We start from the raw sequence: 12,476 nt of genomic DNA, 5'->3' as shown, positions 1-12,476 counted from the left end.
ATAACCATGTGTGCACACACTTAAAAATAAAAATTCTATCATTATAACTTCAAGCAGGAGTTGGCACAGTAGGAATAGATAAAAACAAGCACTGAAATGAACAGTGAGGTAAATATTCATCAAGAAACACAGGGTGAATCCATGGGACTCTCATTAAAGCTAATGGGAGTTATGGTGCTAAATCACATTTAATTTTTACCCCCAGTGCATCTAAACAGAGAGCAGACAGGGCGACGTATGCTCCAAATGTCACCTAATGGGGCCATGACATGGTACATTAGGAGAATGGGTCATCCCTGGACAGACATCCACATCCCGAGCCAGTGGTGGGAATGTATTGGTGTGTAATTGATCTGCTGGATCAGGATGGAAAGTGAGCAAGGAACTGGGTGTTTGTGCTGACCCTGCTCCTCTCCCAGCCCAGCCAAGCTGCTGGAGCATCCCTGTTCCTGTTCCTGCCCTTCGTTCCCAGTTTTGGCTGCCCCCTTCAGCCGGGGTGGATTTTGGGGCACTGTGGTCGCACACCCCGATGAAGATGAAGATGTAGATGTTCATCAGCCCCACCTCCTTTTGCTGTGCAGGTTTGCTGTTTCCCCTGGGCTCAAAGTTTGCATTGGAGCCACAGAGGTGATTAACACAGGTCTTCTTTTTGCTGCTCTTGAATAAATCCAGTGCTAAAATACAATTTTAAACGGTTGAAAATCCTATTGACTGAAATTAACTTCAGCTGAAGGACATTTGATTTAAGAGATTCCTCTTTCCATTTTCAGATACATTATCCCATTTTAAATTACGGGTTTTATTACAAAAGCTTATTTTTACATTCATTGTAATTCTAATTGACTTTTTTTTTTATCTTGGAGAGCTGCAAAGCACTGTATCAGTGATGAAAAATGTAATTTGCAATGATCAGTTTTACAGTTACATCCTTCCAGTGTTTTGCCTCCTTTGTATCTGTTTCATATCATGACCTCTAAACAATAGCCTAGAAAAAGGCAGATGGGGGATTTTCTTGTGCTATTTGTCCATTTTAGAGTCAGTAGGTCAAAGTTGGATGACTCTAAAAGGAAGAAGAAGCAAGGGGAGAGATCCAGGATTGCTCCTGTGAAGGAAGTTTATGCCTTTACCTTTGCTCAGAGGGGTTTTTTTCTTCTTCTTGCTACCTGATGTATTAGCTGCACAAATAACACATTTAGAAGAGCAATGCAGTAAAAAATTGTGAAGGGTGAAGACAATAGATTTCAAGGAAAACTACATGCAGAGCGAAAATGGTTCTAACAGCAGTAATAGCACTTCCCATTCTGCAGAGTGAATAAAAGGAAGGAGAGTGCACTACATCCACCATTGACACTTTGAAGGTCTTTTTTTTTTCCAAGGTAGCTCTAAAGGCATTAATGACACAGTTTTTTCCACAAGTGCATGAAAAAGTATCATTAAAAAAAAAAAAAAGGAAATAAAAAGATAAACCCCGGTAACCATTATAATATTGTCTTTGTGGACCAGTCAGGTATCTTGTTGTGAGAGACTTGAAAATGAACAATGAGAAAAGGAGTTCAAATAGTCTGCTAAATAGCTGAGGTTTTATATTGCAGATAAGAGTTACATATTCTTTCCTTTTTTTCTTTCTTGAATAGATCTAGGATAAGCATTAAAGAAATGCTGAACTATCTGAAAACAATTCTGTTAGCTGGCAGGCAGGGATGGCCGCCAGTTGGCACACAATGGCGGTAATTAGCTGTCTGGTCCTCTTCGCTCACTTCACTGAATGCCTGTTGGGTATAAACACTTTGGTGCTGGGAGGAAGAATCTGGATCCTCCTAACCACCTCCTCCTGCAAGCTGGATGGCCCATCCATGTGCCCGGGGTCTGGTCTCAGCTAAAACCTGTGAACTTTGGGATCTCGCATCCTGCCTGGGTTTGGTTGTGTTGGCTGCGTTGCTTTGGCACAGTTGAGGGTTGACCCAGGTGAAATGAACGTGGGACACTTGTTCCCACATCCACTGTCCATCCATTGATCTCTTCTCCTGCAAATTGCCACCGTTGCAGCTCAGCATGGGGCTTGCATGGAGAATGGGGGGGGAGGGCAGACAGTGGGAGGTGTAACTGCATCAGCTGCCCAGGCTTAACTTCATCCTTCATGGCATTATTTGCAGCTACTGAGTACAAGAATGAAAACAAACATTTAACACATTCTTGAAGAAGACAAGATCTGGCTGCCTTATGTTAGTGGAGATTTGAGTTCCCAGGTCGTCTTCCATGCAATAATTCACAGGGATCACACAGCCCCTGGGACAAGGGTGTCCCTTTGGAGGGTGAGGTTGTGGAGCAGTGAGGCAGTGTTTCCTGTGGGTAAAGTTAGGAAGGGAAAAATTTCTCATGATTCAAGAACTGCTCATCTCTCTCTGTTACTGTACTGAGAGAGATTAGCCAAGCCTGGCATGTGAATGCTGATGCCCGAGGAGCTTGGCTGTGTGCTACCAGATATGCTCTCCCTCGTTCTGCAAAGCTAGCCCTGCTTTTTGAAAGGATTTCAGATGATCTGAGATTTGCTTTCCAAGTCGATGGCCAAATGTATGTGCTAATGTCCTGGCTAATCTGATCTCAGAAGTCTAAAGAGCCTCCTTCATGGACCAAAGAAGAATATGAGGGAGGCCAAATTGGATTACAGGACCCTATGTTGTGCAGCCTCCCTAGATCAGTCTTGCCTGGCCAACTGCAGTAAACAGCAGAGACTGTCACAGTCAGGGCTTGTGACCTGAATGGGCTGAACCTGTGCCATGCTGCTGGAACAGCCCCTTGTGCACAAATTTGGGGTATCTGTACCCATTTCCTTCTGTGCAGCTCTCTTCCCTCCATCTTTACTTTATGCCCCTGAATAAAATAAAGGTGGAAATCTAATCCTGAAAACTCAGCATTTAGATCAAATATTTTCAGAAAGCTGCAGTTTTCACACTTTCTGGTTTCTTCTCCTTTGATTTTGTGTTTTACTCCTGATATATATCAGCTCAATCAGCCTCGGTGATGGATCTTAAAGAAACCTTTGTAGTGGGATTCTGTCACAGTATTTACAGCTCTCACTGATCTGTCCTTTAAAAATTAGACCATTCAATAGCTTAACATTTTATTCCTCCTGCCAGCAGCCAGTGAGGTTCTCTGCAGTGGGCAGGGGCAGGTGAGATGTTAGGACACTCTCAGCCTGGCCTCGTGCTGCAGGAGGTCCCAGCTCACCCAGCTTCCTCCCCATTGCAGCCATGGTTCTGCTCTTTGTGGTGTGGATGAAGCGCCGGGAGAAGGAGCGCCACACCAAGCAGCTCCTCATCGACCCCGAGGACGACGTCAGAGACAACATCCTCAAGTACGACGAAGAGGGAGGTGGAGAGGAGGATCAGGTGAGAAGAGCCCGTGAGTTGTGGCCAAGGAGCAGCTGTGCAGTCTGTACTCTCAAACAGGCAGAAACCACATTATCTTCAGTAAAATTCATGCAAAGGATTGTGTTCCTTTATTTATGACCAGGCAGCTTTATTGGCTTCCCTGGTGTGGTGAGAGCCAGCAGGTCCAGGAGATTCAGGATATTACTGGGACACTCTCCTGTTCAAGCAGGACCATGCCAGCAGGCCAGTGCCATGTGGATTTTTCTACCCCCTAGGCAATTTCCTGGGGAAGAACTATAAATCACTCAATTGACACTCATGTTCAAATTGTATTTCTGTTATTTAAGTCATTAAAATTGTGTATTTTACCAGAGATCTTCATAAAACCAGCCAGCAGCTACTGCCTGCCCAGCCCTGTGGCTGCAGGCTCTTGCCTTGGCTTGCTTGAGCCTTGAGCTTCCGTGGGCTTTCCCTGCATTTACTTAATCATCTCTAATGTGCCTTTAATATCTTTTAATTTCTGGACATGGTTTGTGAGAAGTGTCTAAAGAGATTTGGGGATTTTCTCTTTCACCACGAAGTGCACAGTGGCAAAGCTTTGCTGGGTGACAGAGCCCTGAGCCACAGGCTGCCTGAACATGTCAGATTTCCTCCAGTGGTTCTTCCTACAGACACCGATGCTGGTGTTGCATGAAAACTTCCCTGGCCTGAGATATGCTTTTCCACTGCTACGTGTCCAATTCCTCAGCTAAAATAGCAAAGTTTGCTCACTCACGTTGAAGTCACCAGTTTTTTACTCCTACCAAATGCGAGTAAAGAGCCCAGGACACTCTCAGATGTGATCTTCATGCAAATTGTGTGACTGTACACTGTGTAATGGCTTTATTTTTGCTTGTTGAATTGGACTGCGTGGTTCCAGGTCAGTGCTTAGGGATCCCACAAAACCACTACAGCACATCCTGCCCTGGAGGTCCAGGTGGCCTCCAAAGACGAGCGGGCGAGCCCAGTGAGAGCTGCCGTGGCAAACTTTGAGGCAGGAGTTTACCCAAATCTTGAAAAGTTCTTATTCCACAGAAAAATCCTCACAATTAGCATTTCTTTTTTTCTTGTTGCTGTCAAGTTATTTATAAATGTTGCTCCTGGAGATTCAATCATCCCCGTCTGAGCACAAGGATAGTTTTCCTGGTAGAACATGAAGTATCTGGTTTCAGGCAACTACACTGTAGGCTTAAATATTTTAGAAAGGATTCATTAAAAATAACAGCAAAGGAAGAGCAGCAAAACACCATTACCTACATGAATACATTTTTAATGAAATATTACCTGGTTCTCATTTCGTGATAGAAACCTATTCTGTTGGGATTTTTCACAAGCAAAACGAGCATAATTACTTTGAAAGGCCTACATGCATAAATACAATACACATTTTAATGTTTTTACTTCTGTAGAAACGTAATTGCAATAACATGTCTACCAACACTGTGTCTCTACATTATATTATGTCTTTTGTCAAAAAAGTTATGCATACACCTGTGCACACACAAACAAAAGCCAGGGTTTTGTCCCAAATATTTAGAGGCTGTGTGAAATATTCAGAAAATATTTAAATACTTGATCTGATTTATAAGATACACTCTTAGGAGGTCAGTTTTATGAGTTACTCAGAGGTGAAATTTATCTGTAATTTAGATAGAGGTGCTATATATCCAGGGATAAGATTTGCCATCGAACTTCAGCTGAAACAGAATTAGAGCCCTCGACTTGTTTGCACATTGAGTGAGTAGGTGATCTGAACAAAAAGCTCTGGGTTTCACACTGTGTCTTCCCATTTGTCACAGGATTACGATTTAAGCCAGCTCCAGCAGCCAGAGACCATGGATCACGTGCTGAACAAGACACCCGGAGTCAGAAGGGTGGATGAAAGACCTATTGGTGCTGAACCGCAGTATCCTATAAGACCAGTAATCCCACATCCGGGGGATATTGGTGATTTTATTAATGAGGTATGTTCTATAGGAGGTCCTGTGTCACATCTTCAAAGCTTGATTAGCCAGCTAAAGTCAGGTTTCCCTGACTGCACAGACCAAGTGGTGTTACTGCTCACACCAGAAGTCTGATGCCAGCCAGGGAAAGGATTGGCGTGAGCAAAGTATGCAGGGCTTAGCTTAATGAGGGCATTGAACCAGCAAAAAGCCCAAGATTTCTGTCCTGTGGGTGTCACAAACACCATGCTTTTCAGCACCCGGGCAGAGTGAGCCATTTGTGGCTCCTGGACTTGTAATTATTTCAGCGGTCTGTGCCTTCCTCGTAAGCTCTGTTTGGTGTAAAGCCTCAAAGAGTTTGCAGCACAGAGAGACTCAGATCAGAGAGGGCTGCTTTATTTTATGTTAGATTACTGCTCCTTTATCTGCCTGTACAAATATCTATCCATTTGGTATTTCTTATCTCAGTTTTAGTTTTGAGTGATGGAGTGGTTACAAACCAATCAATGCATTATTTCCTCCGAGGCAAAGCATGCTATCCATTTCCTAAGCCAGAAAAATAAATGTTACAGCCATTTAATTCTATTATTACATGCATTTCCTGCTGTGCTTTTCTCATTTTTATCATTAAAATCCCTTCTTCCTTTGTCCCTTTGCCCATCCTTCACTCACATTTACACACATCCATGCTTGTGAAGACTCGCTCTTCTTACACACGCCCCTGCTGCTGAAACCAGCTCCCATCTCCCCACGCTAAGGCCAGGGCTTCTGAAGGTGGGAATGTGGAACATTTGCTTTATTGCAGGGCTATTCCACCAGGCTTTTCCTGACGCTGGGCTCTGCAGCAAAGCAATTTTTTTTCTCCATATCCCGAGGCCATTTCCATGGCCTGCCTACACTGCTGCCCACACCGCAAGGAGTAGCAACACTCCCCAGCCCTCAGCCCAGGATTCTGCACCCCACACCTGCCCTAATTGCAGAATTTGCTTTTTTTATTTTGTTTTCCTAAAGGAATGAAAATCATCAGAATTAAAATATTGGTGGGAGAAGAAGGGTGCTGGTTTTTGTTTCATTGGCTAAGCTGGAAATCTCAACAGGCAACCCCAGAAAAGGCACACTGGCTGGAACAGAAAGCTTTCCAGATCCAGAAAAGGATCAACAATGGAAATAACTCCCCTGCCACTCAATACAACTCCTTTTCAGGGACACTGGGAGTTACTGGGTTTTCTGCTGGGGGCAGCTGAAAGGTCTCTACCCAGAGGTGCATCTGGGAAGCCCTGGGACCCTCATTTTTCTCTTTTAGCTTTGCTGCAGGGATCGCAAACATCCCCCCAGCCCAGACCCCCTCAAACCCCGTGGTGGGCATTAACACCATCTGTTCACCCCCCCAGGGCCTGCGTGCGGCCGACAATGACCCCACAGCCCCCCCCTACGACTCCCTGCTCGTCTTTGACTACGAGGGCAGCGGCTCCACCGCCGGCTCCGTCAGCTCCCTCAACTCCTCCAGCTCCGGGGACCAGGACTACGACTACCTGAACGACTGGGGGCCCAGGTTCAAGAAGCTGGCGGACATGTACGGGGGAGGAGAGGAAGATTAAACTGACCTCATCTTATTAAAAAAAAAAAAAAATTTAAAAAAAAAAAAAAAAAAGAAGAAGAAAAAAAGTTTAGGAATAAAAAAAAACAAAACAACAAACCCACAGACAACGTTAACAAAAAGAGCCGATGCAGGAGCAAGAACTGTACAGATGTGGCAGCTTTATTAATTAATATCCCCTGCTGACTGTATTGTTATTTTTAGTGGTGATATAGGAGGTTTCTTTTTTCCTTTTTTTTCCTTTCTTTTTTTTTTTTTTTTTTCTTAGAATATTGAGCTGTCTCGCATGAACACTTGTCTCTGCTGCAGGTTTCTTTTTGGGTTTTTTTTTGTTTTTTTAATGTCAGCTGGGATATTGCTCGTTTACCTGCTTTATGACTAAAGAGAGTGAAAGGCACTCTGTCTTAACTTGAATTTCTTAGAACAGAAGCACTGTTTTTAAAATATATATATATATATATATTTGAAAGTGCCTTTTGGTGCATGTGTCAGATTCCCTTCAATCTCAGGAGTGATGAAAACAAACATACAACCATCCTGGGCAGCACTCCCTGTGACCCTAAGCCAGTTCTAGCTGGGAAGGAGTTAACAAAAAGGAACTGTGGAGATTGTTTCTTTTTTGCCTTTTTTTGTTTCGTTTGGTTTTGTTGGTTTTTTTAAGGGGGTGATTCATTCTGGGGTGGAAGAGGATTGGGGTGGGGGGGGAAAGATGTTTTGAGTCAAAATCTTAACAGCCATCTTTAAGCCTCAGCAGGTGGTGAACTAGTCATCATGTTGTATATAATTCAGTGTTATCAGATGCAAAATACTGACCGGGGGCTCTGCTGGCCCCTGGTCACACTCAATGTAGCTGCATAGAACTATAGCATTGATAAAGCCTTTGGTTATTGCAACAGGAATCTCCGACAGCCCTTGCCTAAACCCTACAAAGTAAATCGTGACATGACCAAAGGCCCATCTGTTTGTTTTTCTGCTATCACCGTGTTTTGGCTCCCACGACCTCGTGAGCGACGGACACAGCGGCGGGGTGAGGTGGTGGTGGTGGTGTCCCACATCCCTGAGGATGCCCAGCACCGGTGCTGCTCTCCTGGGCTGAGGCAGGGCTTGTGCGGCGGCTCCGCTCGCGGCCAAGGCAGTGCGAAGGACAGGGACAGGTTACCCACACTCTTCCCATCCGTAAGTATGGAGTTAGTCTAGTACCACATTAATGCCTTGGAGCATTAGTAGCCAAAGCTCAACAACATCGTGTAACTCAGCTAATGTGTGTCCTTTCTATTTGATGGGTAGGCGCTGCTATCTGTAGTAAATGTGTTTTTTTGGAGAAGAAGTGCAACGAGGGCCTGTTAAGTATCTTGTGGTTAATATGCTCAAGCATTGCCAAGTAAGCAAGAGGTTTCACAGCATCCAGGCATAATTCAACATCAGTATTATAAATGGTAGCAAACTACCTAGTTTATATGTAGGGTCAGTTTAACCAATAACAAATAGTTATTAGCATTTTTTATTACATTTTTCCTTTACTGATTTGGACTAGTGGGTTTATGTCTAATGTTTGTAAAATGATTTAGACTGCATGGATGTGTAATATAAACCACATTTAATGGATTATGAGCCACTTAATTAATGTGCTATGAAATCTTGGATTACCTGTGTTTTATATTCTGCAGACGATTTTGCAGTGGGTTCGCTAAAACTTGTAAAAGTGCTTAGATATATTTTCCTTTAAATCCAAGAATGTGCACAGTATTGGAAGGTGATTATCCGGGGGATAATCATGCTTTTTTTGATATCTCTATTAATTCTCAAGTTGAATGCTAAGAGTTAAAGGGGGGGAGGCGGGGGGAGCGAGCGCGTGCACGTGAGAGCGAGAATGAGAGGACGAGAGTTTGTGGTGATGAGTGGGCGCCTTTCAGAGGGTAAACTGGGCTGCAAGATCGTCTCTATAGATTTTTGAAATGCTCCTAGTGCATTTTATATTTCATTGTATCATATTTTCTATAAAATGCAATTTCTGTAAATTAATGAGCATTTGAAATGTGTCTTGTATGAAGTGGAATGTGGTAAAAGTCTGCCCGAGGGGACTTCAGCATTACCAGGATGTTATTAATTACTGAGGGTGAGATCTTTCTTTTTGTCTTGGTCAGTCAGTTGGTCAGTCAATGGGTCAGTTTGTCATGGCTTGGAGAGCAAACTCACTCTCACCCAGGGTTCTTGAGGAAACCAGGAGGCAAAAGTGTGGACCTCAGAGGAGGGGGACGGCGCTGATGGCAGCAGCAAGGTGAGGATGTCACACCACAGGCATAGGCTGGCAGCACGTGACACTTTTCCGGTTCCTATTTTGTAGTTGTGATCTCAGTCGTCTCGTGTGACCACCATGAAAGTCTTGGTTTGCTTCTGCTGTGTGCCGTCCCCCTCCTCTTGACCACTCTTGGCAAACCTCACAGCCTGTCCCCAGCTGCCCGGCACAGAGGCTGCATGGTCCCACAGCCTCTGTTCCTTACCCATGGCGCTCTTGATTCTTCTCCTTTTCTTTTGGAAAAGCCATGGGCTGGAGTATTTCACCACCGGGGCTTTGCACCTCTGCAGAAACTGCCCAGGCACAGGCATAGTGAATAATAAAAAAGCACTTGGTGTTTCTTGCTGCTGGTGTCCGTCGCCGTAACCTCATCACCGACACAGGAGAAGGATTCAGCTCGAGGGCTGGGTGATGCCGACGGTTCTCCGTCCATTGGGTTGGTGCCATTGCCTCCCAGCTCCGTGCGCCTCCTGGAACGCTCATGTGGATCCCACAATGCCAGGTCTCTGCTGTGAGCTGTGCCCTGCCATCCACCTGGCACCACTTACCTGGGAGCAACAGCTCAATCCCTGCTCCAGAGCGCTTGGTGCTTGACATCCTCTGTGGCTTTGGCTGGGATGAGGATTTCAGGTAGGGAAAGGGCTGGCAGCGGTGTGGGACAGCAGCTCCGGGCCATCGGCAGCGCACACAGTCCCCAGCGGTGAAAGGAGCGACTTAGCCATGAAGGGGATGTTGTCTGACTTCAGCTTGCCTAAACATTTCAGGTTTTTAAGAACATTTATGCAACCTAAGTCAAACAAAACTGTTTGAGCGATTAAAAGTAAACCAACCTGTTTCCATTGGCAACTTTTTTTAAATCAGCGGATATTTTTTCTGCAGCATTTGCAATCCAGCCATTCCAATCCCATGAGCCTATAAATCAAACCAACCAGGTTATTGTGTTTTGACCCAGTTCTGCTCAGTCTCCCTCTGCAGGACTTCTCCCTCCTCTTCCTTATTTTCCTCTTCCCCTTTCTCCTCCCTGCATCCTGACCCCCTGAGTCTTACAGCCCCACAAGCAGCAGCAGCAGCATCAGGCCCCTTTTCTCACAGTGGGACCAGTGTAAGGTAAGCACGGGGCACATCCAGCAATGAAAACAGATCACTTTTTACAAACCTCTCTGCTTCCTAATATTACTGATGGTTTGTAATCCAGCTAAGGAAATTTACGTTAATCCAAGGGGTCCCATTGACAAGATTGCCATCACTGTGTACCCCTCTGATCCTCATTGATGTGACATGGTGACAACCAGCTGCAGCTGGAGGTGATGGTGACTCAAAAGGAGCTGTGGTGAGCAAAGAACCCTTTGGCTGAGCCTGCAGTTGCTGTTAATTCTGAGAAGCCACAGGAGGCTTTAGTGCATTGAGACCAGAGTCCCTGTTCCCTGACTAATCTAAACTAAAACATTACACTAACTGAAGAAGTGATCCCCACTCTTTGTACACTACAAGGCAGTGGGGAAGGACTTGATTTCAGGCAGGTGGAGGGGATCCTGTCCCTAAAACACCACTGTCCCGCCCTATTACCCCATAGCCCTGCCAGGGGACACCACCACAGCTCTCCCTGCTGCCTAAGGGATGGGGACAGTGAGTTCCCAGGGCACTGGGGCCGGACATGTCTGGTGCTCTCCCTACCTCCTAAGGATGAGGATTGCACATCCCCAAGCCAGGGACCGTGCAGATCCAATGTCACAGCTGTACCCATAGCCACCCCTGGCAGAACATGACCCACAGCCCTGGTGGTCTGTTTATCGTGTAGCCTAAAATTGGGAGCCACATCAGTCGCAGAAATGCTTTGCAGGGCAAGGAGGAGATTCAGCAGGTAATAATGACAGTAAATAGGCAACTCTGTTCTAGGTGTCCCACATTCTAGTCATGGTTTTGCTTCTGGTTTTGTATTTTTTTTTCCATTTTTTTTCCCTTCTTTGTTGGACCAGGCGATGCCGTTGGCAGTTCTACAATGGTGATGGGGTTTTTAGGGATAGTCAGGTCCAAATCCAGTCTTTAGAGGTGGGATTTCAGAGGTGGCTGTATCGCCTGTAACTGCTCCACGTAGGGTGGACGCTCAGGTATTGAAGAATGGTAATGGTCAGTGCAGCGTCTGTACCACACAATATGCCAAGATTGCAACTTTGTTTAATCTAAAAAAAGAAAAACATTAATTAAAGGTAAAATACAGAACGTTTATTTGTGATGTCTTTTGGAGTTCTTCATTGTAAGTGTGAAAAAAAAATATTGGGGGAGGGGGGAAATGCTGTGTCACGACGAATGCAAGTGTATAAAACAGCAGCCAGACAACGTAGGTGTCTCCCACGCAAATTAACTCGGTTTCATGGGAAAATAAAAGTTCTTTCCAGTCCACTCCAACCCCACATACAACTGTTCACACACAGTGTACATAACGTAGTTAGTGCTTGAAGCTACAAATCTAATAGGGGAAAAAACAACAACAACATATAGATGTATAATTGGAGCACTTTCTTTTTATTTTTTTTTTATTTTAATGATGATTTTGCATGTTTCCTTTCCGATGGAGAAGCTGTGTAGCAGCCCGCATGAGTGTGGTTGTTCCCAAGGAAGACTTCTGCTGTTCTGCTGTATTCACGCTGAAGCGCAAAAGCAAAAGTTTGCGTCCGTTAACCCAGTTCAGAAACCTTTTTTTGTAACCGTCAACAGCACAAATATTTTGTATTGTTGTTTGTACCATTTTTGTACCAAAAACAAAAGAGGAAAAAAAAAAAAAAGGGAAGAAAGTAAATGTTTTCAATGTGTTTTTAGTGCCACTGCAATCTTGGTTTCCAAACTGAGTGACAGGTTTGCTGATTTATTGTGTATCAAAGCTGAACTGGCGCACTGACGCCTGGCTCCAGTGTAATAAAAATAAAGTCCCCCTTTTGAATAGTCTCACTTGCTTTTTTATTATTTTTTTTTTAATTTTTTTTTTAAATTTCATTTTCCTTCCCCGTATGTCCACCCCAAGCTCAGTCACTGCTCATGGCCCTTATACTCACAGTGAGACAGCAAGGGGCGGTCTGGCTGCAGGTGTGGGTCCAGGTGCACAGACACCAGTGGGGTTTTTGGAGATCCTGTGTGCTCCTGCAGGAATTTGCATTCATTCATTAAAGGCAGGAGCGTGGCTCTCCTCTGGCCCGTGTCGTTGTTTGGATTATGGATGAGGTGGTGCAGGTTCC

At 44.8% G+C, this 12,476-nt stretch overlaps 1 protein-coding gene across 1 annotated transcript in view; it reads left to right on the top strand.

Annotated features, from left to right (window-relative positions):
• CDH4 (cadherin 4) overlaps nt 1-12,189 on the top strand; it is a 423,679-nt gene extending 411,490 nt beyond the window's left edge. Inside the window, exons 14-16 of the mRNA XM_048321825.1 lie at nt 3,250-3,389; nt 5,210-5,374; nt 6,745-12,189. Coding sequence (XP_048177782.1) covers nt 3,250-3,389; nt 5,210-5,374; nt 6,745-6,951 — 512 coding nt within the window. The 3' untranslated portion in view covers nt 6,952-12,189. The remainder of the gene's footprint in view (nt 1-3,249; nt 3,390-5,209; nt 5,375-6,744) is intronic.
• The last annotated feature ends 287 nt before the right edge of the window (nt 12,190-12,476 follow it).

The sequence above is a fragment of the Corvus hawaiiensis genome, chromosome 17 (assembly GCF_020740725.1).
Source record: "Corvus hawaiiensis isolate bCorHaw1 chromosome 17, bCorHaw1.pri.cur, whole genome shotgun sequence".
In the NCBI taxonomy this organism is placed as follows: Eukaryota; Metazoa; Chordata; class Aves; order Passeriformes; family Corvidae; genus Corvus; species Corvus hawaiiensis.
Note: the sequence above shows the minus strand (reverse complement) of the source record. Positions and strands in the feature narration are given on the sequence as shown.